Raw genomic sequence first — 25,918 nt, forward strand, 5'->3', positions numbered from 1 at the left:
CCCCGAGGGAGGACTGCATGGCTGCAGAGCTTCCCCCTCCTCCTCCTCCTCCTCTTCCTTCTTCTCCCCAACTGCCTGTCCACCATTCCCCTCCCCCACCCGCAGCCGCCGGGGGCGAGGAGGGCGCTGCTGCTATTGTTGCTCTCCCACCTGTTTGGCCAGGAACCTGCTGAGCTCGCCGCTGCTCCTCTCGTTCCTCTGCGCTACTAGCTGCAGCGGGGCCACCAGGTTGAGCCGCAGATGCTCCATGCTGGGGCGCCCCCACAACTCAGCGCGGTCTCCCCTTTTCCCAAAGACTGGGAAAGGGGGGCGTGAGCCTGAAGTCACTCAGCCAGCCAGCCTCTGCTCTCCGCCACCCGCTGCTCTGAGCGCGACACGTGGGAAAGCAGAGGCGACTTTCGTTTTCCCCCATTTAGGTCCTACGTCATATCTCCGCGACACAAGGCATAGGCTTGTCTTGGGATTCTGCTCCTGTGTATCACTCCCTCGCAAACAAAAACTACTCATCCCATCATGCCAGGCGGCATCTCTCCAGGACAACCTTGTGCGTCGTTGGCGCGTAACCCCCCCTCCCCCGCACCGCTTTCTCCATTCACATCTCTGTAGCCCGAAGTTATGCTTTGCTTTGTTGTTGTTTTCCGGCTTTTAAAAAGGGCTTCAGAAGCTGCGGTGCTTTAAAAAAACCGACGCTCTTCTTCTGTTTTATGTGTTTTTGTGTGAATGTTGGCAATCATGATGCGCATTTCACATCAAAAGACAGGACGCCTTTTCTTTTATTTTGATTTTGCCTTGTAGTAAATATTTTATGGCGGCCTCAACGTCACTCCGGGGGGCGGGGCTTGTCACTTCCCTTTGGCGCCAACTGTGGTTCGGGCGGAGGTGGGAATGAGTGTCGTCACGGCAGTGTACGTGCTTGGGCGTCTCGTTTGATTGGCTATGCCGCTTGGCCCGCCTCTTTGGGTTGAACTGCGGGGACCAGCGAGCAACAGAGGGGGGAAAGCCCGTGGCGGTGATCGGGGCGTTAGTTGGTCGCGACCCGCGTCCGCCAAACGAAAGTGTCAAGAAGGCTGGACACGTCAGGTCACTCTGGTCAGTGGAAATAAGTCGGTGGGGGAGGCACCCTGGGGGTGGGGGTGGGAAAGTGGTAGAGGCTTCCCCTGCCCTGCCTCTGCCCATTGTCCCCAGTCACTGCCTGGTACCTTCCCAGTGCCTTCTCCCCCAACACCCAGCCTGCTGTCTCTTCTGAAGGTATGCCTAGATTCTTGCCACACAATACTTCACCAACCCTTCACCAACCCAGGGCTGTATTACTGGTTTTGGGAAGAGCCCGCCCCCACCCCTACACACACACTCACACAACCCTACCTGCCCTAACACATGCAGCACTGGTGGTAGAGTTCTTCCGTGCTAAAATGGGTTGTACTGCTTCGGACAGCAGGAGTGAGATCGTATTTGTGAATGCTCGCTTACATTACAAAACCCTCCTTGCAGGTAGTAAACTAGCACAACTGGAAGTGAGTTGCTCTAGAACCTTTCTTCTTGAGGTGCTAGCTTTTTATCAGCCGGAAGACGTTTATGTAGGGGAGCATTAAAAACTGATTCTTTCTCAACCAGCAGTTTAGAGCGGCCACCTCATCCTGCAGCTTTTGTGGATCAGGCCTTGCACAACACACACAAGTCAAGGGAGTTTATCCCTGTAAAGCTGGTTTCAGACCACACCAGGACTCTGCACACAAGAGCATCTGTGGAGTGCTTTGCTACTGAGTGACCGGGAAGTGCTCTCACCATCTAATTTAGGGTCAAAAAGACATTACTTGAGTCCTGCCCCCGTTTGAAAGTTAAATTAAGTACTGTATATACAGCTTTTTCCTTCAAGGAAAGCTGGGACTGTCACTTTCCAAAGTTAATATAGATAAATGTTTATGTAGGGAAAAAGACTGCACAGTGCACATAAATCTACAGTGCTTGCAACAATAATTTCTGAAAGTTTTACTGATTTAAAATATTATTAACCTATTTTGACACGCTGGTGATCATGGGCTTAGGATGCTGATGTTTAATGCAATAAGACCTCCACCATCTTCAATCTTTTATTGGAGGAGCCTGGCTTGCATTACTGAGACCTGGTTGGGCGCAGATAGGGATGTTGCCCTATCTGAGATGTGCCCACCAGGTTTCCATGTGCTTCATCAGCCCCGAGGCCGTGGTAGGGTGATGGTGATTTTTCAGAGATGATCTTGCATTGGTCAGGGGCCCTGCCTCACAGATGACTAGTTGTGAATGCCCGCTTGTGATGTTGGGCCTACATGACAAGATTGAGCTTCTGCTGATGTACCGGCTGCCCCGCTGTTCAGCCGCTGCCCTCTCTGAGGACCTTGTGCGGAGCTGGTGGTTGAGACCCCTAGACTTATGGTCCTGGGGGACTTCAACCTTCTGGCCCTTGGCGGGGCCTCGGTGTGCATTCAGAAGTTCATGGCCTCCATGGCAACCACGGGCTTGTTGCAGGTAGTCTCGGGCTCGACTTATGTAGACGGACACACTTTAGACATGGTCTTTGTCTCGGAGCAGTGGTGACGTGATTTGAATATGGGGGATATAGCCATCTCTCCCTTGCCATGGCCAGATTACTTCCTGATCTGTATGCAGATTACTGCAGCTCCTTGCCTCTGTAGGGGCAGTGGACCTACTTTGATGGTCCGCCCCAGGCATCTTATGGATCTTGATGGTTTTCAGAGGGATATTCTCCTGGGGATATTCCCAGCAATCTGGTGGGCACTTCTCCAGCACAGCTCATTGAGGCCTGGAACATCGAGGCCACAAGGGCTCTGGATGAGATTGCCCCTAAGCGACCTCTCAAGATTCGTGGATCCTGGCTTCCTTAGTTAACTCAGGAGCTTAGGGAAATGAAGCGCCTTGGAGTGCCACTGGAGGAAAACTCATGCTGAAGCCAACCGAGCATGGTTCCTCTCTTATCTTCGAAAGTATTCTGTGGCGATAAGGGCAGCGAAGTCTGCTTAGTTCTCCACTCTTATTGCATCAGCTGACTCTCATCCAGTGGCCTTATTCCAGATTACCCGTTCACTGCTTGGGAATGGAATCAATGGAGGTTCCATACGGCGCTGTGACATGTTTGCTAGATTCTTCGCTGATAAAGTCACTCAGCTTTGGCGGGAGTTGGACTCCAATTGCGCAGGATCCGACAAGATGACGGAGATGTCATCTGGAATACTTTTGAGCCTGTTGAGGCCGAGGACATGGACAGGATTCTCTCTGGTATGGGTGCTGCGACCTGTAGCTTGGACCCTTGCTCCTCCTGGCTTATTAGAGTAGCCAGCGTGAATGTAAGATCCTGGCTTCAGGAGTTGGTGAATTCTTCTCTTCGTGAGGGGTATGTACCAGCAGCCTTAAAAGAGACTGTGATGCACCCTCTTCTGAAGAAGACGTCTCTCAATCCTGATGTCCTTGATAATTATAGACCAATCTCCAACCTTCCTTTCTTCGCGAAGGTTTTGGAGAAGGTTGTATGTGCCCAGCTTGAGAGAGCTCTGGATGAAGCTGATTTTCTAGATCCTTGTCAGTCGGGTTTCAGGCCACGGCATAGCACGGAAACAGCATTGGTCGTTCTGGTTGATTATTTATATCGTGACCTTGATGAGGGTAGAGCCCCTCTCTTGGACCTTTTATATCTCTCAGTGGCTTTCGATACCATTGACCATGGTATCCTTCTGGAGTGCCTGCGTGGGTTGGGTATTGGGGGCACAGTTTTGCAGTGGTTCTGTTCCTTCCTTAGTGGGCACCTTCAGTCAGCGTGTATTGGTGGCGAGTGCTCTGCCCTGTGGCCACTCCTTTGTGGGGTGCATCAGGGCTTGGTTCTCGCACCCATTCTTTTTAACATCAACATGAAACCGCTGGGGCAGGTCATCTGTCAGTTTGGGGTGAGATTCCATCAATATGCCCATGATACTCAATCGTATATTGCCACCCCAGGCCAGTCTGGAGATGCCGTTTCTGTGCTTGCCCAGTGTCTGGAGGCTGTCAGGGTATGGATGAGCCAAAACAGGCTCAGACTTAATCCTTCCAAGACTGAGTTGCTTTTGCTTACTCCTTAATCTGGCCAATTGCTGAGTCTGTCTCTCCCTGGACGCGGTTGCGCTGCCCCTGAAGGAGATGGTCCATGACCTGGGGGTCCTCTTGGACTTGCAGCTCCTGCTCGAGCAACAGGTGAAGGCTGTGGCTAGAGTTACCTTTGCCCAGCTTTGGCTGGTCCACCAGTTGCGGCCCTATCTCAACTGCCCTGGCAACGGTAACTCATGCCCTTGTCATCTCTCGTTTGGATTACTGTAATGCACTCTACCTGGGGTTGCTTTTGAAGACGACCCAGAAGCTTCAGTTGGTCCAGAATGTGGCAGCCTGCCATGGGCACTAGGAGGTATGATACACCTCTCTTGCGGTTGCTGCATTGGTTACCCATTTGCTTCCGGGTCCAATTCAAAGTGCTGGTTCTCACATTTAAAACCCTTCAGGGCTTAGCACCTGCTTACCTTCAAGACTGCCTCTCCAGGCCAGTTCTGTCCCGTTCTGTGAGATCTTCTCAGGTTGCCCTTCTTTTGGTCCCTGGTCTCAGAGAGTTCCACAGTACTAGGGCCTGTGGAAGGGCTTTCTCTGTTGCCGCCCCTTCACTTTGAAATTTAAGATCTTATTGAAGATGTTTCTTTTCCGCCAGGCGTTTGCCCTTTAAATCAATCTCAATATCTCTCTCTCTCTCTCTCTCTCTCTCTCTCTTTTACATTTTAAATCTCAGATGCTGTTCTTGTCTATACACCGCCCTGAGTCTGTGGATTGGGCGGTATATTAAATCTCTTAATAGATATATAAATAAATAAATGTCAACATCCACCTATCTAGGAAAACTTGTATGCTGAAATTGAATGAACTTTATCTGAAATGTATTAATTCCCATCCTATAACTTCTATGTTGTTGATTAGTCTAATGGTCCTGATTTTCTTCTCCCAAATATAGATGGGGGATATCTAGGGAGAGAGTATAATGGCAACAGATGAAGAGGAGGAGGAAGGAATGACATTTCCTAATCTACTCTGTGGTGGTAAGGCTTGTTTCTAATTGAATTGTTTTTAATTTGATTACTATAAGAGTTTCATATTGTTGAATTGTCTGTGGTAAATCTTTTAAAGAATACATATACAGGTACAGTACTGTTTTCATAAACGATCAGTACATGCAGTCGCTCCTACAGGCAACTCCATGTTTTTTATTCTGCCAGAAGCTGACCCGGTTGTAGTATTGGTTTGCCTGGTGCAGGAGCGGAAGGCTTAGTGTTGCTGACAGCCTCACTGTTTGGCATCCTAAAGGTCTTGGACATTTGACAGCAAGGCAGAGCCTGCAGGCATAGAAGGGCCTTTTAACTGTAATGCTGTACACTATCATGAACTCTTCAGCTATACTGACTTCATAGTATCAAACTGATACCATTGTTAGTTAAATAATCAGAATGAGAATTGTAGTGTTTCTGGTATGTTTGATGCCGTATTTTGTTTATAATGGCATGACATTATCTCTGACACACAAACCACTGGTGATGGTCAGGCCTATACATTACATGTAGTTCTGTTATATATATATATATATATATATATATATATATATATATATATATACACACACACACACACACACACACACACACACAGATGTTTTTGTTTTATAAAATGCAGCCACTGAAGCTGCAATTTGGAGGGGAAATTAGATGCAGGGGCAGAAAGCTTTTATACTTTTCTTATAATGCTTTTACCCCCTGTGGAGAAACCACTACTGGCACATGAATACTTCTGCTAATAACTGAATTGTGTGTTCTATGTGAGAGGAGAGAAACTCTGAGGTAAAAGGTTTTGATAGAACAGTATGAAGTAGGATGGCTGAGGTGAAGTCCAGCCACAGAAACTGTTACATTGTTGGGCAGTATTGCGAAGGAGAGGCAACATGTCCGCTTAGGCTGTGCAAGAGAAGGAGAGAGGGGTGACTGCTAAGAACTCATCAGGAGAGAATCTAGTGAATCTCTACTCGTATATGAACTGGAATTATCAAAAGGATACAATGTGAACGGACAGAAGTAGTATGTTAGACAATGTCAGTTAAATTCCCTTCTGGCCATGAAGACGAACGAATTTATGGTCCAACAGGAATGAGGCTCAAGCAACCAGAAAAGCAGATTGATGGGGAACTATGGCCAGATCAACATAGAAAGCCAGCTTTTGCCTGGAGTTGGAATCATTGATATCATTGAGGCGAAATCATCCTACAGAACAGGTCAGTCAGGAACAAAAAAGAAACTAGTAGAAAAAAGACCAGCATTTCGGTCAAGAAGACTTCTGAAGCTCAATGCACTTGGACAGAGAACTCAAGGAGAGGAGGAATAGGTGGGTGTCCAATCCTCTAAAAGCTGACACTATTCCTGTCAGCAGTGCGAGCTGTGAAGAAGACAGGGAGAACATTCAGTGGAATCCCATAGAAAACGGGAAGAAATGAATTACACTGCAGAATATTTGGAGAGTTGCCTACATGTTGTCACTCATTGTTTACTCACCGTGTTGCACAGTATGGAGCTTCTCCATGAATTCATAATCCCATCCCTGAGCTTCAGAAGATGATGGAATGCCTGGATGGTGTGGCTTTCTAAGGCAACGCTAAAGGATCATGCTGCTTGCACAGATTGATCTCTCCTTGCATAGATCACAGATTAATCAGAGCCCCAGTTGGGGTGGTTAGCTAAGATGGTACTATGTATTGTATGTAGTTTTGTCATTCTTCTTATGGGATTCTTTTTATTATTATTATTATTATTATTATTATTATTATTTATTTATTTATTTATTTATTTAAAAGGCAGCCGCTGAGGATACTAATGAAAAGGACACTGGCACTGAGGGTGATAAAGGAACTTCTTACCCATGTCAATCATGTTGTTTTCCCACCAAAAATACACCAGCTGATTTTATCTCTGCTGGTGAAAAATCACTGTTATGTTGTCCCCCCTGAGGATGTGGTAGATGGGGGTAGGGGCTTTGCATTCAAACACCTAATTATCTAAAAAATCCTCTTACACCGAACTGTCTTAAAATTTCAGCTGCTATATTTGTCATATATTTATCAGAATAAATATTTAAAATCCATAGTAGCTTGGTTTAGCATAAGTCTGAAATGGACAATTCAATATCAGATCTCACAGAACCAAATATGAAATAACGTTTGTTTGCAGGACAAGCACTTATTTGTTGCAAATGCTTCTCTTCTTTACTTGTTTTAGTTACTTTGGGTAAATGTTTGTCTGTTCATGAAATTTTGCCCTAATTAGCCTTAAGTCAAATCACCTTTTTCCTGTCTCTGTACTTCCAATCCAGCCAATTCACCCCAATCTAAACTCCACCCCATTCAGACTCATGGAGGCTGGATACTGATCTTGATCCGTATACTTTGCTTTTGGTCCTGCCTTTCACACGCTTGATACACATGCAACTTAATCACCATACAGCTTGTGACACAGCTATATGAGACTAGGCACTTTGACAGTGGCTGTTGTGTATAAGTTTTAAGAGTGTCTAACAATCCTCTTTAATTCTGAACTTTTCATACTGGATTGCCGCCCCTGCAAAAACCAAAACAACTTTGTTTCTCATTATGTGCTAAATAAAGACTCTTTTCCTAAGGGCTACTGTTAATTTGAGTTTCAGAGCAATGTTCAGAGCAAATGAAACATTGCATTGTACCATGTCTGCATGTGTAGATGACTTAAACATTGTTCTGTCTTTTCCCTCTCTTTATTTGCAGCTTCTCCTTGTGGAGGAAGAGATGATGATGAGAGCTCAGTAGATATTTATGATGGGTTAGATAGTGCTCCAGTTCTTTCTGGTAAGTTTATAGAGAGAGATGTATACTGCTGTATTTGGTTAGCGTTGTTTGTGCAGTTTCTTAATATTACTGAGGAGGATTTTTTCATGGTGTGTGGTGACCATGAATTATTGGGATGAAACTACATTGGCCGTGCCTTATCATTGGTCGATCTAGCTACAAAAATTGGCAACAGCTTTCCAGGATTTAAGATGGGTTTTTGGAGATGCTAGTGAATGAATTACTGTCAACATGCAAAACATGTGCTTTAACACTACAGCCCCATTACCTGATCTTTAAACTATAGTTAAGACTATTATATCTGCCCTGGCCCATAGGAAGTTTGTAACTGATCTGAAGCAGGGCTTTTACAGCCCACATTCTTAATCTTTGCTATGCTACACCAATAGCAATACACTTTAATCCTAACTTTTTGATATCTTTCATTAATCACTAATTGCCAAGCCAAAAATTCCTTAATTTTCTCTTCCCTCTATTCCAAAAGATTTCAGGAAGTCTAATACACTGTACTTTTTTTTTGGTAAGTATGTATTTGTGAAACTTTGTTGAAGCAGAATAAAAAACAGGAACAGTGTGCATTTGACTTTTGAACTGTAATCTATTTATCCTGCAAAGGAGGAGTGTCTTCACGATAGCAGAGCAGAAACTGCATTGGGCCTTATGGGATGTTTGGCTTTTATTTAAGGCATGACTTGAGTAAACAGCTCCACAAAGAGCATCCTGATTGGTTTTTCCCCTCTGTCTTACAGAAGTAGTTGTAGTATTTCTTAGTTTATTTAAGCTACAAGTAAGAGGAGAGCTGGTCTTGGGGTAGCAAGCATGACTCATCCCCTTAGACTATGAGCTTAGACTATGACGTCCCCTTAGACGTCCCCTTAGACTATGAGCCCCCTTAGACGTCCCCTTAGACTATGAGCCCCTGGTGGCACAGTGGTAAAACTGCCGCCCTGTAACCAGAAGGTTACAAGTTCGATCCTGACCAGTGGCTCAAGGTTGACTCAGCCTTCCAGCCTTCCGAGGTCGGTAAAATGAGTACCCAGAATGTTGGGGGGCAATATGCTAAATCATTGTAAACCGCTTAGAGAGCTTCCAGCTATAGAGCGGTATATAGAGAGCTTCCAGCTATAGAGCGGTATATAAATGTAAGTGCTATTGCTATTGCTATTGCTATTAGACTAGACTAGAAGTGTGAGCACTGTAAGATATTCCCCTCAGAAGTGTGAGCACTGTAAGATATTCCCCTCAGGGGATGGAGCCGCTCTGGGAAGAGCAGAAGGTTCCAAGTTCCCTCCCTGGTTTCTCCAAGATAAGGCTGAGAGAGATTCCTGCCTTCAACCCAGTCTGTGAAGACAATACTGAGCTAGATAGACCAATGGTTTGACTCTGTATTTGGCAGCTTCCTATGTATGGCTTCATAGAAGGGTTTACATTAAAATGTACAAGAACATTCACTGTATTAAAATATTACACTGTAATATTACACCAACGGTCCATCACGTTCAGAATTCTGTTTCTCATGTAGCCAACCACATGCCTCTGGGAAATAAAGCATGAAGGTAATAAGCCTCCCCTGGTACTTCTCCCTAGGGGTGTACTTGGACCAGTCTTCATGCTTCGTTCCGAGTTCTGACCAAACTGTGGGTCTGCGAAGGGGTTCGGTCGAACTGGCCAGTCCGGTCCTTTGGACCAAACCAGCTTGAACTAGGGATATGCACGAAATGTGATTTGGATGCCGAATTGCAGCACATCCCTTTAACGCAGAGAGATTACACATCCCCTGTAACACAGAGGAGAGCAGGTCTATATCTGCTTCTCTGCCACTCACCACCACTTCCTTAATCGTGGCACCACCACCCCCATCCACGCTGCTGCCTCTGTCATCCTGGGAACGGCGAAAGCAGGAACGGACTCCTTCTCCATCCCAGATGACTGTGTGGACCAGTCTGCACACGTGCTCAAAATGGGATGCAGACCAGCCCACACAGTCAGCTGGGAGGGAGGTTGGAAGGAAGAAGTCCCCACTGCTGCCTCCGCCACTATCCCTGAAGAACAGCAGCTGTTTTTAAAAGGTGCCTTGGCTGCCACTCCAACCTGTGGATACGCCAGTTCCACGGAGTATATTTTCGCATATGCTGAGGTTGGGCTTCTATTCTCCAACCGCAGATATGCAAAACTGTGAGTGTCGAACCATTTATAACAAGGTTTGCCTGTACTTTGTCATTAGTACACAAAAGATAAGGACGCATAAGAGCTGTCTCTTGAGTATCTGTTCACATTTTGGCACATGCTGAATGTTGTCCATCCAGCTTGCTTTGTAGCTGAGATGTAGGTAGTTTCCAGTCTGCCTAATGAAGCATTTAATTTATGTTTTCTCTTGCTAATAGAAGCTGGTTCAATAGGCAAAATTCATCTTATTGTAAATCCTGTTATGTGAGATGTTTATCTTTCTGTGCTGCATAGATTATATTAAGTTGTACAAATTTTATACATTTTCTGCTTCTGCTTTATCAAATGGATTAAGTTCTCTTATTTACAAATATGATAAGTGTCTTAATGGTGTAGTTTAACACACCACCGCCAAAGCTTTTTGTTTTCGACTGTAGAATATAAGCAATAATGTTGTTCAGGACAGAAAGAATGACGCATCTAAGTTCCATGTGTCCAAGTTGATCTGTGGGTGGGTGTGTTTAAAGCAGCCTTCCACTCACATGCCATATAGTAAAGCTCTTTTGAAATGGAGAAAACTATAAAAAGCAGCTTGGGATATGGCATAAGGACCCATTGTCCAAAGGAAGAAGTTTGTTTGTTAAATCCCACAGGGCCTGCCCAAGCCTATGGGTGTACCTGAAGGAGCTCATTGGATCCTAGCCCTTATCTGCTGAAACCATCTGTGTAATGCAAAAGGAAGGACTTCAAATAAATTTTACTCTCTTCTCCCCCCCCCCTTTTCCAGGCAGTCCTGCTACCACTCTGACCCCACTCAAAAGTGGTTTAAACTTATTTGATGAAATCCTGATAGAAGAAGGAACAGCAAAAGAAGCCTCATACCATGATGTATGTATTGCAAATTGAAAAAACTTTTGGTGGAATGTGTTGATGTTGGTTATGTAGTGGAATATTGCATATTCACAGATTCAGCACTTACTCAAACATGTTACTTAAACATGCTAAATTTTATGCTGTTTACGTTTACCTTAAGACCCGCTTCTAAAAACCTACAATTTTAAGAGTAAAAAACATCCATCCTGTGCACCATCCTTTGATGTTAGGCAGTAGGAATGTGTACAAACACGGGGCCGGTTCGAAGTTCGACGGCTGGGGTGGGATGACTTTAAGGGCGGGGGTGAGTGCACTCCTCCACTTCCCGTGTTTCCCCCGCCGGCTCAGAAGTATGTGAGAGCCCGTTGGGGTGGCATCGTACCTCCCTGCTGCCCCATGCTGCCGTTTACTGGATGTCACCAGAAGTCGGAACAGCAGCTGCGCGCGGGCCCATAGCCGCTGTTGCTACTTCCGGTGACATCCAGTAAACGGCGGCAGGGAAGTACACTGCTGCCCCGACGAGCTTTTACATACTTGTGAGCCAGCGGGGGAAATGCGGCCGGGGGGGAGGGGGAGTGCACCCACCCCCACCCTTAAAGCCATCCCCACCCCTGTCATCGAACCGGCCCTTGCCAGTTCTGTGCACATCCCTATTAGGAGGCTGCCAGGGCTGCTGCCCATGTAAAAGGCAGCTCCAGGACTGTGGCAGACTCTCCTTAAAATAGCACATGGGCCCTTGCTTCATGCAACTTCCATTGTTTCCAAGGAGATTCTTAAGAGCCCTCCCTGCAGCAGCCCTAGGGCTGCTTTTTATGTGGGCAGTAGCCCCGGTGGCTTCCAAACGCCCAAGTTAGACTGCACAGAATGTTGGCCTCCCACTTTTTAAAGAAGTCGAACACGTTAAGATTTATTTTTCAAACACCTATTTGTCTATTTCCCCGCAGTTATAACATTTTAATTTTTAAACCCAAATTTCTATAGGCTATCAAGAGAATCCCTGAATTATACTGTATAGAAATAAATAGTGTTGTTTTTATTGTACTTCAAACCTGCAAGGTGGAAAGGGCTTCATTCAGAATTTGTTGATGTTTTATCCTCTGTTTAGCTAGCTAATTTTATTTGCAATCATAAAATTTTGGCTTCTTTTGTTCTCCTACTGCTTTTTTAATGAAAGCAAAGTCAGTGAGATACTTCAGTGACTGCCACTAACATTTCAAGGTGGTGATCTAGTTTTATGCATGCAGAAGTCAGTTCCCTCAGTTGAGAGGAACGGGGGAGGTGGTGTGGTGAGTACTGCATCCTTATCTGATCACTTTTATCATGGCACTTTTTAGATAGTATGTTTGAGAAATTAACATGATGTCAAAAATGCATATCTCAACAAAATGGGGTTGTTTCTCCAAATTATGTCTGTTAACTTCATATATTGTCTTTAATGCAAGTATGAACATATTCCTTTCTCAACAGTTGCAGGCTGAACATAAGATATGTAAACAACAACTTCAAGAGTTGATGAAGAAGCTTCAGGAAATACAGGAACAGGTGCTGTAGTGCTAAGTGGTAATTTTGATACATTAAAACATTAATTTTGATCCATGATGCTTCCCAAAATTGAAAGTATTGGAAGCTCTTCATACATCTTTCCATGTATAGAAACTTGTTCAGCTATTTTCAGTTAATGTGGGTAGGTGGTGTAACTCTGTGTCAAAGAGAATACACCGTAAGTGGATTTTGCTCAATGATGTTCATTGAAAAGAACTGACAGTGCACCTGAAGAATACTGTATTTTATTTGCTTCAGTGCTTTCAGTGTCAAGTTGCACCATGCATTACTTTGATCTGTGGTGCTCTGGGGAAGTTTTCTTGTAGGCTGATTACCATGCTACAGAAGGCACTTCTACTTATTTGTAGGAGTATCTGATTTCCTCCGGATTCAACCTTTCATTTTCTCCCCCACCCCAGTCTTGCCATGGGGTCAGTGGGCTCTCCAGAGCAATGTGTGGTGCTGTGGTGGCAAGGCAGGGACATGATGCAATGTGGGGAAGGCGTAGAAGTTGGCAGTGACACCCCACCACCTACCCATGTATGTGCAAAAATGCTTTCTGTTTGTCCACGGGGATCTATGAATCCAAGCCATTATTTTTCTTTCATGTAATGATTCCACCCCGCATTAGATCCATGATACTCAGTTGACAATCAATCATCTCTTGACATCTAATTCTTTCCATCTTGTGTTCTGCTCTGAACACCCAAGATCCTCATAGAATTTGAAAGCTTGCTAGTTTTAATCAAAACGTTGGTCCAGTAAATGTGTATGTTAGCAGCTTCATTGTGCTAACATGACTGTAGCAAATGCATTCTGCTAAAGAAGCAGAGAAAAACCTGTGGATGTGAGGAAGCTTTTGATTGATGGCAGCTGGCTTTTGGAAACAACAGGTGATTATTTAAGAGTGTGCATGAGTTTACAAGAGAGCTAAGCTGTGCCCCAAAGAGTTGAAAATTTGTGGCTGCAGTCAATGCACATTTAACTGGGAAGAAGCCCATTGAGCACAGTGAGGTTTACTTTGGAGGAAGCATACATAGTATTGGCATGTAACCACATGTCTATGTGTGCTTACTGAGAAGCAAGGCCTATTGAACTTGGTTTCTGTTTAGGATTGGCTATGAAATTTACACTTGCTTTCAGATTTCTTGCAGCACAAATCCATTTCAATTACTGTACTCCCCCCCCACCCACCCCGGTAAATTGCTGTTATTTCCCAACTTGTCTTCAGATGCAGACATTATGTAATATGTACATGTGTATGTGTTCTTTTTAAAGTAGAATTCAGCTCTACAAAATGAAAACCAGTCCCTTAAAAAGAATATTTCAGCTCTTATCAAAACAGCTAGAGTGGAAATTAATCGCAAGGATGAAGAAATTAGTAATCTTCAACGAAGGTATCAAAAGCTAATTTTCTAATAGATTTTTGCAGGAATGTCGTTATCTACTAGTTTGTAGGAGGGGAGGGGAGTAGCAAGCATTGTGACTGGAAATTAGCATGCAGCTACCTGGATACTTAACTAACAAGTACATAAGAGTGGCCTACGTGTTCTGCAGCATTAGGAGGGCGGAACCAGAGTTGTGTCCTTGCAGAGAGGCTGCTGAGCTCAGCCAAAAGCTTATTCAATAAAATGAATAATGTTTGAAATTGAAATCCTACAAATTTCAAACTGTTCTTTTACTTCCTTCTTACAAGCACACTAATTAAAAAATTATATGGCATACTAATTTCTTGAACTTCCTTATAAGTGTAATCTACGCAAAATGTCTTTGCCCTGTCAACAGCAGGCCTTACCTACTAGTTTGAAATCGTTCCTTCAGTATTTGGATGTGATGTAATAAAACAGATTATTAGAGAAAAGATTAATCATCTTTGGACTCAGCTGAGAAATAGATAAGTTAGATCAATCCTTAGCAGTGTTAGACTTGCACCCTGGTCCCATGTATGTACTTAAGTAAGGCTCACTGATCTGCATAGGGTTACAGCCTTACATTACATTTGTAGTATGGTTGCTCTTGTGAAGACCATATCATAAAGATAATCTATAAGTCTGACCTGAGACTAGGAGGGTGCACAGACCAGTAGTAGTGGTTCAGCCCGGTTTTGGACTGAACCACCAGTCCACAAACCGGTTTGTGGCCAAGCGCGAACCCGGTCTATGTGGTCTTCCCTACCTGAGACCACATTAGAGTCTCAGTGAGGTCAAGGCTGGATTACTGTAACATGCTCTACATGGGGCTGCCCTTGAAGAATATCCGGAAACTGCAGCTAGTGCAAAATGCGGCAGCTAGGGTTTTATCTGGAGCTGCCCGGTGGGAGCACATCACACCCATTTTGAAAGAGCTGCACTGGCTACCAGTTTGTTTCCAGGTCCAATTCAAGGTGCTGGTTTTGACCTTTAAAGCCCTTAACGGTTTGGGCCTGGGATACCTGAGGGACCGCCTGCTCCCAAGGGTTACTGCCCGCTTGACGAGGTCATCTGAGGGGGCTCTGTTCTGGGTGCCGACAATGAGGGAGGCTCGGTTGTCGTGCACGTGGGTCAGGGCCTTCTCTGTTGCTGCCCCCAGACTCTGGAATGCTCTCCCGGTGGCTGTTCGCTCCTCGGTCTCCATCACAGCTTTTAGAAAAAGTGTAAAATCTTGGCTTTTTGCCCAGGCATTTACTTGATTCTCTGCTGCTGCTCTTTATATTCTGTATTGCTTTTATGCTTTTGTTTTAAATTTTTAATCAGATTTGTTTAATAGTTTTTTTCACTTAATATTTTAATTGTCTTTTTTCCTATCTTGTGTTTAAATTTTTTGCTGTAAACCGCCTTGGGATTGCTTTAATGAAAGGCGGTATATAAATTTAACAATAAATAAATAAATAAATTAGTCTTTAAACTTCCACAGAGACCTTGAAGTTCCTTGGGTACCATTTACTTGTATTAATTATAACTTCCATTTCTAGAGGCTCCAATCAGTATATCTATGTTAATAATTTATTTTTGGGGCTTCTGCTTCGTTATTAATGAAAATCTAAATGTATATTGTACATATTTTAGGGCTTATTCATGCCTCTACCTTCACTGTAGCTGACTTCAGGCATGTTTAGATTTTAGCATTTCATGTAAATCTTCAGAAGTTGTTTATTTTTAAAATAAAATATTTAAATCAATCTCTTTATAAACAGGTTGTCAGAGGTTCCAGTTCATCCAAACACCTACACTAGAACATACTTCCAGAAGTCAGCTAACAATGCAAGGAATTTTGAAGGATCAAAAGCAAAAAATAATACATTCAAAGACTTACTTCCCGTGAATAATCCAAAAATGGATTCTAGAACTAAACCTTCCGAGCCCAAGGACATGCCTCACAGTTATACATCTTGGGATACAGAAAATAAGAAATCTCATTCAGAAAAACGGAATATGAATATACCTAGATCACATTCTGAAGACCCTCACAACAGTGGTGCTCATTCAAGACTAACCAATGTTGACAGTTCTTCTGATAAAGAAAAAGGAAAGAAAGAAATAAAAAGTAATGAGCATCATAACACGGAGAATGATTGCAAATACAAAACCAAAACACACCAAAATGGGGGCAGCACTGCAGATGGAATGTTGGACCTTCATGGAAAGTTGCAACTTAACTCTGAAAAAACAGTAGGAAATGGACTCTGGAAAGACAATAATGACACAAAGATCAAAAGCAGCCCATGTGCCGACAAAAGAACTGATACGTTCCCTTGTGCTTGGGAGAAACCGTTAACTCCAAAGGATACATTACTGCCAAAAATGGAACACTCTGGTGACGATAAGAGTGAAAAGTCACAGAATGCAAGTCAGAAGGATCTCAAAATACAAAACAAAGATGAAAGCAATGGCAGACAAAAAACCAGACAACCTGAAAAGCATCTAGAACAGCAAAAAAGAACAAGTAAAGTTAGTAGTTCCCCTGAAAATTATTCCAATGCCAGAAGTCCTCAAACGTTAAGTAAAAGCTATGTAGAAGACAGAAAGATAAAAGATAGTGACTGTAGAAGGAACAAAGAAGCAAGTGATCTTGGGTTGAGAGGATGGAGGCTGTCTCCGCTGTCAGCTCTGATTTCTAATAAAGATCACAAACATGGACGTTCCAAGGATGACAGCAGTAAACGTGAATCTGAAAGGACACATTCAAAATCGGAGAGACACAGAACTGAAGAAAAAAGGAAAAATGAGAGAGACAGTCTTAGAGAGAGCAGGAGTTTTCAGAATGAAAGAACAGATTCAAAAGAAATGTCACAGAAAACAGCAAAAGATACTATTAAAGCTAGAGTCAGTGTAAAAAAAGAGGAAAACAAATCCTTACCACCAGAAGAAACTGTCAAGGTAGTAAATGACTTGGAGGAGCAGTTGCCAACAAGACTTAAAAGGAACGAGGAGCAGTCAACAACCAAAGCCTTAAAACTGAGCTTTATGCAGAAGCTAAATTTAACACTGTCTCCTGCTAAAAAGCAAACTGATGAACTCAAAACAGTAGCAAAGTCCAGCAGTGAACGGGACATAAAAATTCCAGGTCAGGAAGTCATGTTTGTACCAGTTGAAACTATTGGTACTGATGTCGTTAAGCAAGCAAAAATGCCCCCATTACCCATCCCTGACAATCCTGTTCAAACCAGTTTGGGACAAAAGATGTCTGTTTCCAAGACAAAAGTGAAGGTGGAAAGTGAAAGTGTGGCAGAATCTTTCAACAAACAGCCACCTAAGACATCATCAGACCTGCAAAACACAGCACAGCATGAACTGGCCGATAATGCAAAGCCTTTGCCAGAGGCCAGTATTGAGATGGGAGAAGCTGATGAAGCACGTGTGGCACTTAGTCTAGGCAGCCCCTTGAATCAAGACATGCTTCCAGATAATGCTTTCAATGACGTGGAGACTATAAGTTCTGTGGACTTTGATTCCTATAGCGTGATAGATGAGATTAATGGGTCAGATTCAGACTCCTTGATGGAAGTGGAAGAGACCAGTAATTGTGCACGTGAAAAGGTCTTAGAGTCTCCTAAAAAAGAAAGCCAGCGTCTCAGACCTGTGCCTTGCAAAGATACTATAGGAGATGGCAACATACTGAGTGGGGACGTGCCTCTAACTGACCACAAGGCTTGTAATGGGAAGCCAAGTTTTCCTGACCAGGGAACCAATTTAGAAGCATTGTGTATTAAAGGACTAAGTGCTACACCTCAAACAAGAGATGCAAACCCAGTTTCTGTTGATGACGAGAACTCTATATTGAGCATTGATCTCAATCACATGAGATATATTCCAAAAGCAATCAGTCCACTTAACAGTCCAATTCGACCCTTGACTAAAGCACTCAGAATGGAAAGCCTTTACAAAGGACCTGTAAAAAGCTATAATACAGGTCCGTTACTTTATTCCTGTTTGTATGCTACTTAAGTGTGTTTGCTAAATGGAGAAAACAGTGAAAATTGAATTTGGTGGTTCTGGGAGAGGATTGCTTGTTGCCTTATGATGCCAACATAGGAATAACACAGAGCAGTGGCAAACGTGGGCCAGACCTGATATGAGGAAACACGTGTGGATTGTGTTGGGGTTTGTTTGTTTGTTTGTTTGTTTTTGGAAAAGGCAGCCATGGGAGGGGAGGGAATCCAGCTTAGGCCTATGGGAGGGGAGAAAGAGTTAAATCCCCCACCTCCACTGAGGTCCTGGTCCAGATTGGGGCCCCATGACTGCTGTATATTTTTTCCAGACCTAGGCCAACACTTCATCCACTAAACCACACTGGCTCTCAGTGTCCTGGCTAAAGCGCAATGCACAGATGTTGGCAGTTCTAAACAGAAAGTTCTAAACAGTTAAGTGCACTATTCTAAAATCAAATCCACCATTGAGTCATTCTGCTGCTAGAGTTTGTTTTGAGTCTTTCTGGCTTTGGAACATGTAGTTAGTTACTAAACTGTCCTGTTTCTTCCAGATTTGGTTCCTGAAGATGCGGTTGTCTGTCCTGCAAGAAACCTGTCCAATGACCTCAACAAGGAAAATCAAAAGCCACTTTGCACAGATCGCCAACTCTTAGAGATGGAGTCTCAACAGAGCCTATCTTCAGATGAATTGGAAGAAGGGGAAATTGTAAGTGATGATGATCAACCTAAAACAGAAAGACAAGAGAATTGTAAAAAATCAAGAGGAAAAGCATCTCCTGATCAACCTAACTTGGCCCATAGTCCATGCAACCACAAAGCCAAGACCATACCTTCTAGTGAAGGCACTGGAAAATTGGCTTCTAGGGGAAAAAGTAAAGAAAAACCCAAAGCTGGAACCATAATGTCTTCCAAGGAAGTAAAGAAAAATAAAACTGTGAGCATTGACTGTCTTGAAAAAATAGTTCAGATTACTGCTGCACCTTCCACAGTACATGAGTTCATGCAGATGCTCAGAGCTGTAAGAAAGCAAGTACGGAAAAATTACATGAAGTTTAAAATGCAGTTTCCAGTAAAGCATTTTCACAGGATTGTAGACACAGCAATTCTGAATTTTATATCTCTCGTAAAATACCTTGACTTCTCTAAAATGTCTAAAACAAGTGAAGCATTGAAACGGAATCTCTGTGAAGTTATAGAGACTAAACTTAAGCAGATCAAAAAGAATAGTGCAATAGAGCATCTCTTTAAACAACAGCAATCAGATATGAAGAAAAAGTTGTGGAAACTTGTTGATGAGCAGCTTGACTACCTTTTTGAGAAAATTAAAAAAATTCTCCTAAAGCTGTGCAACTTGATAAGTATTGGAAATGAAAGTGATGAAGGTAGGCTTGATAAAAGAACAAAAGAAAGCCCCAGATGCCTTGCAAGTCACAAAACTGAGAGACAGAAATCAAAGAAACCAGCCTTAAATGCCAGAACTCAAAAACCTGAAAAGTGTGACCTTCCAAAGTCAGTGGCAAGCAACCAACTGCCTAAGAATGGCCATCATGACACAAATAAAATGGATGCACACAAAAATATGGCTAAAAAACTTATAAGTCCTTATACTGTTAAAACAAAACATTCTCAGACTGGAGTTGAGCTTTTCAAGGAAAAGTCCATACAGGACAGAGAGTCTGCTTTGAAAAATGGAAAATGTGCAAAAGAAGGATCACAGATAGTTGGGGACAAGACTGATATCAGTTGTGGACCTCTCACAGAACAGCAGATGTCTGGCTTAACATTTAACCTGGTGAATGATGCTCAGATGGGTGAAATGTTCAAAAGTTTATTACAAGGTTCTGGTCTTTCAGAAAAGAATGTTGACTTTGTTGATGAAAGTCAGTGGGAGTTCAAGACACCAGAAAAACACATGCCAGATGGCCAGAACTGTGGAAATGATTCTGTGTATGAAGCAGAATCTACTCCAAAAGAGACCCAGATAGAGTCAAGAGTATTAGATGGCATAAAATGGCCTTTAGTGTCACCTGAAAGGGACTCATCTTTTTTAGCTAGACTTCAAATGCCCATTGATCCAGATATTCTAGATGAAAGCTGTATGTTTGAAATTCCTTCTAGTCCAGCTTTGAAGAAAGGTGAAGTGTGTATTTCAGGGAAACCAAAATCACTTGTCTCTTCTATTCTTCTGGAAGATCTAGCCGTGTCCTTGACTATCCCCTCTCCTTTGAAGTCAGATGCTCATCTTAGTTTTTTGAAGCCTGACATGTTTGGGACAGTTCCTGAGGATGTTCTAAGTGCACACTTTAGTGAAGATGCCCATCTTGAAGAAGAAGATGCCTCTGAGCAAGACATCCATTTGGCTTTGGAGTCTGATAATTCAAGCAGTAAATCAAGCTGCTCTTCAACATGGGCAAGTATGCCTGCTGCTCCTGGATTTCAGTATTGCCCAAGCCTACCAATGCAGGCAGTAGTTATGGAGAAATCAAATGATCACTTCATTGTTAAGATAAGGCGTGCCACACCATCTACCTCACCAGGCCTTGATCAAGTGTCCCTAGCAAATGAGCCAGTGACCTCTTTTGCTGAGAGAGGAGACAATGAAATTATGCCTGAAGAAAACTTAGATGCATTGAATTTTCAAGGTGTGCCATTAGAAGAAACAGTGTCTATGGAAAAGAGAACTGACTCTCTGAATGAGACACATGATAATATTGGAAAAGATAAAGCCCCTGATTCACTTGCATCTACAAAAGAACCATCTATTTGTCTTGACAAGGATAAGGAAGCTGAACAATCTGACCCTCAACAAGAAACCAATCCTGCTGCTCCTGATAATGTGCTTGACTCTGTAGAGGCCCTGTTTAGTAATGCCAAGCAAGAACAACTTTCTAACATGGCTGAGTCCCTTCAGGCACCATACAACAATACCAGTCACAGTCAAGGCCCTGACTTGCTTGGGCCCCATCAAGTGTCACATGGTGTGGCTGGCTCAAACGGAGCATCTGACTGGCTGGATCCCCCTAGAGAATGGGGAAAACCTTTAGAGTCTTTAAAAGAACCCTCAAATAAAACTAGCCAGAGTGAAGATGCACCTGAAGTGTTAAAGCTACCTCAGACACACACAGTGAAAATGTTCCCCAAAGGGGGTGTATCCTGCACTGCTGTGGAACATTCTCCAACTAGTTCAGCAGTTCCACTAGAAGAGGAGTTTTCCTCTGAGGGCCATTTTGATATATGTATAGACCTGACAGATGAAACTCCCTTGGAAAATGAAGTTGATTCATGGGATCTAACGGAGGGATCGACTTTAAATGCTGGAATGGGAAGCTTAAATAAAGATAAAGAGGGATGTAAGACAGAGGGCTGCTCTGTGGCAGGTGATCCCTTGACAGAGGAGCAGCCAGGCAAGCCAACAGCAGATGAGAATTTTGAAACAGAAACGACTTCAAATATTGATATTTCAGGATGCCGACCAACTCTTGATAAAGAAAGCAAGAAAAGAAAAAAGGAGACTACAGAAAAATCCAGAGCAAAAAGAGAGAGAAAAGAGAGCTGTGAGTCATCTTGTAAAAAAACTGGCAAAAGTAACAAGAAGTCTAAAGAGACTGCTTCAGTAGCAGTGAATGCATCCATGAAAAAGTCTGCCTCCGTGTGTGACGCCAGTCCTTTACCATCGACATCCTCTGTGTCACCATCAAGTCTATATGCCAAAAATGTCATTAAGAAAAAGGGGGAAGTTGTGATCTCTTGGACAAGGTAAGAATAGCGAAAGGAAATGTGAGGTATGAGTAGGAGAGGCAAGAAGTATGAAATAGGTGGGGGCTCCATCATGGATTCCTACACACACTGGGAATGATGGTACCATCATAAATCTTTTTCCTGTGCTATAGAGAATCCTGACCTTTTTATTTTTGTTCTGGTTCTATGTCAGGTTTGATTCAAATGACTTGCACGACCAAATCAACTACCCAGCTGTTGCTTAGGAGCCAAGGCCATGACATTTTACTAAGAAATATCATTTCTGAATTTGACCTCAGATTATCAGTTTTACCTCAGTTAAACACACACAAAAATTTTTTAAGGAAGTTTGTTACAGCAGCTTTAGAAAGTTGCTTGCTTTGCTTTAAAAACTGGGAATATGACCATATTCAAAAATAACAAATACATTCATTCATTCATTCATTCATTTGTTGCATTTTTATACCGCCTTTTTGCCTTGACAAAGGCAACCAAAGCAGTTAACCACATTAAAGCAAGGAAATTACATCAGATTAATACAACATTGTCTCGGGCTGCTGGTCTTTTCAGGAGCTGCTGAGGACAAGAGCTCGCTCACCTGGGTGCCTCCTTTCTTGCCTTCTTCTCAGGCGACACTGGTCTTTCAGTACTCCTGCGAAGGTAGGGAGAGGCTGCCCCAACGGGCCTCACAAGGCCAGGGCTGGTCTCTGTGGGAGCCGACATTACACTCTCCGCTGGCCTGGGTGCCTTCTTTCTTGCCTTCCTCTCGGGCACACAGGTCTAGGGTTAGGTGATTTTGGAATAATAAGTATAGTCGGAGAACATGCATAAAGTTATATAATCAGTAGCTTAAGATTTAATGATTGTATATATTATAAAGCATGGTTACTGTAATACAATTAGTTTAGCCTGATAAGAAAAAGGAGTATAATGACTGAATATATGAAGACTAGAGTCCCCCCCCACTCCCTTTTGTCTTCTCTTCTGTTTGGAAGGCTGGCTAGCACATTTATTTGCGTGCATGCGTGCTAAGAATTTAGGAGTGATATCGTTCTGTAAAGTTATGAATTTTAAGAATTTACCTTCTTGATATGTACATTTTGTTTTAAGCAAAGTGAAAGACATATAAAAGAAAGTTACTTGCTTTTAAGTCCTTATAGAAAGAAAATAATTATGCATACACACATTGCTGGGTCCTCTGCACATTTCACAGCCAAGGCAGCTGTTTATTAGGGATCAAAAGTCACCAGTGATTGTTATAATGATTGTTATATACCCCTGCTAACTGGGCAAAGGGGCACCTTTTACTGTGGTGATTCTCTATTTAGCAGGGGGAGAGTAACTGGCCCTATCCACCCACAGCACAGTACCTCCAGTGACTGTTGCTGGTGTCTATCTGATGTATCTTTTTAGATTGTGAGCCCTTTGGGGACAGGGTTCCATCTTATTTGTTTGTTAATTTTCTGTGTAAACCGCCCTGAGCCATTTTTTGAAGGGTGGTATAAAAATCAAATTATCATCATCATCATTATTATCATTAATATTATTGTTGTTGTTTACACAGTCAGACAGGTGTTATTGACTGGTTTGTTTTATCCAGACATCGAGTCCTTCCCAAGGACCTGGGATGGCTGAATTTTATTGTCAGTGTTGTTGCTGTTTTTATAGATATCGTCGCAGAATATAGGCTGTTCCCAGTAAAGTTGCTTTTTGTAATTGGCTGATGGTGATTCCTGTGGCCCCTATGGTGTTGAGGTGCTCTTCAAGTGTTTTTGGAGTTGCACCTAGGGCGCCAATTACCACTGGGATTATTTTGGTCTTTTTCTGCCACAGCCTTTCAGTTTCAATTTGTAGATCTTTGGATTTTGTGATTTTTTCTATTTCTTTTTCTTCTATTCTGCTACCCCCTAGTATTGCTATGTCGATTATTTTGACTTGTTTTTCTTTCTTCTCAACTACAGTTCTATCTGGTGTATTGTGTGGCAGATCTTCATTTTCGACAACTTTTTCAATTTTATGGTCCCACCAATCTTTGGCTGCAGGTAGCTTGTATTTTTTGCAGATGTTCCAGTGAATCATCTTTGACTTTGTCATACCTTTGTTTGTAGTCAGTCTGTGCGATCTTTTTACAACAGCTGATTAGGTGGTCCACAGTTTCATCTGCTTCTTTACAAAGGCGGCACTTGTTTGTTGTTGATTTTTCAACTTTCGCTCTTATTGCATTTGTTCTTAGTGCCTGTTCTTGGGCAGCCAGTATTAAACCCTCTGTTTCTTTCTTCAAGTTGCCATTCTTAAGCCATTGCCAGGTCTTGGTGATGTCTGATTGTCCACTTGTATTGTGCAAATATTGACCATGCAGGGGCTTATTTTTCCATTTTTCTGCTCGGTTCTTGACTTGTTCTTTCTTGTAGGCCTGCTTTGTTTCATTGGTGTTGAATAGTTTCTCGTTATTGACCATTTGAAGTGCATCTTCTTCACTGTCCTTGATATATTCTTCAATGCCTCTTTTCTCCTCCTCTACTGTTTGATGGACTTGCAGCATTCCTCTTCCACCGAAGCTGCGAGGGAGGTATAGCCTATCTACATCACTGCAGGGGTGCAGAGCATGATTGATGGTCATTATTTTCCTGGTCTTACGATCTAGCATCTCTAGCTTTGCCTGGGTCCAGTCTATTATTCCTCTCGTGTATCTGATAACAGGTATAGCCCAGGTGTTTATGGCTTGTATGGTGTTCCCGCCATTGAGTTTGGACTTGAGGATTTTTCTAACTCTCCTGATGTATTCACTTCCCATTTTTCTTTTAACTTCAGTGTGTGTGATGTTATCAGCCTGGAGAATGCCCAAGTATTTGTAAGGTTCTTTCTCTTCCAGGTTCTTGATGTTGCTTCCATTGGGCAGTTCTATTCCTTCTGTTTTTGTTATTTTTCCTCTGTTCATTATTAATGCAGCACACTTGTCTAGTCCAAACTCCATTGCTATATCGCTACTGAATATACGGACAGTGTTTATCTGTGATTTGATTTCTGACTGGGACTTTCCATACAACTTCAGATCATCCATGTACAGCAGATGGTTGATTTGACTTGATGTTTTAGATGTATGGTATCTGAGGCCTGTTTTGTTTAGTATTTGTGAAAGTGGAGTCATGGCGATCACAAACAACAGAGAGGATAGTGAGTCCCCTTGGAAAATACCTCTTCTAATGCTAACCTGTCCAAGTGTCTTGCCATTGATTGTTAACTGTGTACTCCACATGCTCATTGCTTTTCTTATAAATATCTGAGTGTTTTTGCTGACACCAGTTGTTTCTAAACATTTTAGTATCCATGTGTGAGGCAATGAGTCGAAGGCTTTTTCCTTGGTATGGGGAGGACATCCTAACGTGACGGGTTATCAAGCTCTGCATGCTCCGAGACAGGACCAATCAAAATTCAGTTCGATCATATGTATCCAGACAGCTGTCACTCATCCCCAGTTCCAGTCCTGTCTTGCTCCGCAGACAGAGCTTGAGTATTGCTGTGAGGAAAAATTACACAGCCTTTCTCCTTTTTTATTTTAATAGTTTTTACTTTGGGATTTCCTCTTTTGAGGTCTCTCTTATTCGCAATATGTAGCCTGATTATATTGGGGATATGTTGAAGGGTTCCCTTCCTGAGGGCCCCTTCACAGAAGCCGCGATTGTTCCCTCGGTGGCAGCGACAGCGAGCTTGGGCCTAACGGCCATTGATAAAGGAGAGGAGACTACTGTGAGCCAGGAGGCTTCTAATCTGCCCGCCCCGCCGCCCAAGAAATCGAAAAAGAAAACTAAACACCTAAAGGAAAAGGGTGTTGTCAAAAAGAAAAAGCATATATGATCCCCTGGCAGCACGCCACTGAGCGATAGACTGCAGTTGAAGGCAGTTCGGGCGCAGCAACCTTCCGCTTTCCCGCCCGATTTAACTGCCGAAGGCGCGGCAGCCATTTTAGCTCTCCTCTCCAAGTCTAGCCCTGCAGTTCTTTTTAAGAGCAATGGGGAACCTGGGCGCATGATGCCGATCTCTGAACCCTTCCAGGGTTCTGTGTCTATTAATGACCCCCCATGGGGTCCAATTAGCGCGCCAGCGGCGGTCACCGTGCTCGACCCTCCTCAGGGTCCTATTAGCGTGACAACTTCATGTACCGCCCTCGACCCTCAGGTTCTGTTTAGCGCACCGACGCCACTCACGGTCCTTGACCCTCCTCAGGGTCTGTCTGCTGCTGCTGCTGCTGCTGCTATTATGTCTACCAC

General features: G+C 43.2%; 2 protein-coding genes across 8 annotated transcripts in view; one reads left to right on the plus strand and one right to left on the minus strand.

Moving 5' to 3' along the window:
- Window positions 1–4,666, minus strand: part of MDN1 (midasin AAA ATPase 1) — a 211,576-nt gene extending 206,910 nt beyond the window's left edge. For 2 of the 3 annotated variants that reach the window (XM_053287389.1, XM_053287388.1), the window contains exon 1: window positions 151–555. In XM_053287389.1, coding sequence (XP_053143364.1) covers window positions 151–249 — 99 coding nt within the window. In that variant the 5' untranslated portion in view covers window positions 250–555. Of the gene's footprint in view, window positions 1–150; window positions 556–4,541 lie in introns of those variants that run through there. The other variant, XM_053287391.1, reaches the window with a different exon arrangement.
- The window catches only part of CASP8AP2 (caspase 8 associated protein 2), a 34,959-nt gene that overhangs the window by 30 nt on the left and 9,011 nt on the right, over window positions 1–25,918 (plus strand). Inside the window, exons 1-8 of one of the 5 annotated variants that reach the window (XM_053287394.1) lie at window positions 396–544; window positions 5,021–5,105; window positions 7,844–7,924; window positions 10,878–10,978; window positions 12,431–12,505; window positions 13,787–13,902; window positions 15,678–17,893; window positions 18,464–21,668. In XM_053287394.1, coding sequence (XP_053143369.1) covers window positions 5,048–5,105; window positions 7,844–7,924; window positions 10,878–10,978; window positions 12,431–12,505; window positions 13,787–13,902; window positions 15,678–17,893; window positions 18,464–21,668 — 5,852 coding nt within the window. In that variant the 5' untranslated portion in view covers window positions 396–544; window positions 5,021–5,047. Of the gene's footprint in view, window positions 1–395; window positions 545–610; window positions 1,090–1,226; window positions 1,249–5,020; window positions 5,106–6,004; window positions 6,326–7,843; window positions 7,925–10,877; window positions 10,979–12,430; window positions 12,506–13,786; window positions 13,903–15,677; window positions 17,894–18,463; window positions 21,669–25,918 lie in introns of those variants that run through there. The other 4 variants (XM_053287393.1, XM_053287395.1, XM_053287396.1 and 1 more) reach the window with 4 other exon arrangements.

The sequence above is a fragment of the Hemicordylus capensis genome, chromosome 1 (assembly GCF_027244095.1).
Source record: "Hemicordylus capensis ecotype Gifberg chromosome 1, rHemCap1.1.pri, whole genome shotgun sequence".
Taxonomy (NCBI): domain Eukaryota; kingdom Metazoa; phylum Chordata; class Lepidosauria; order Squamata; family Cordylidae; genus Hemicordylus; species Hemicordylus capensis.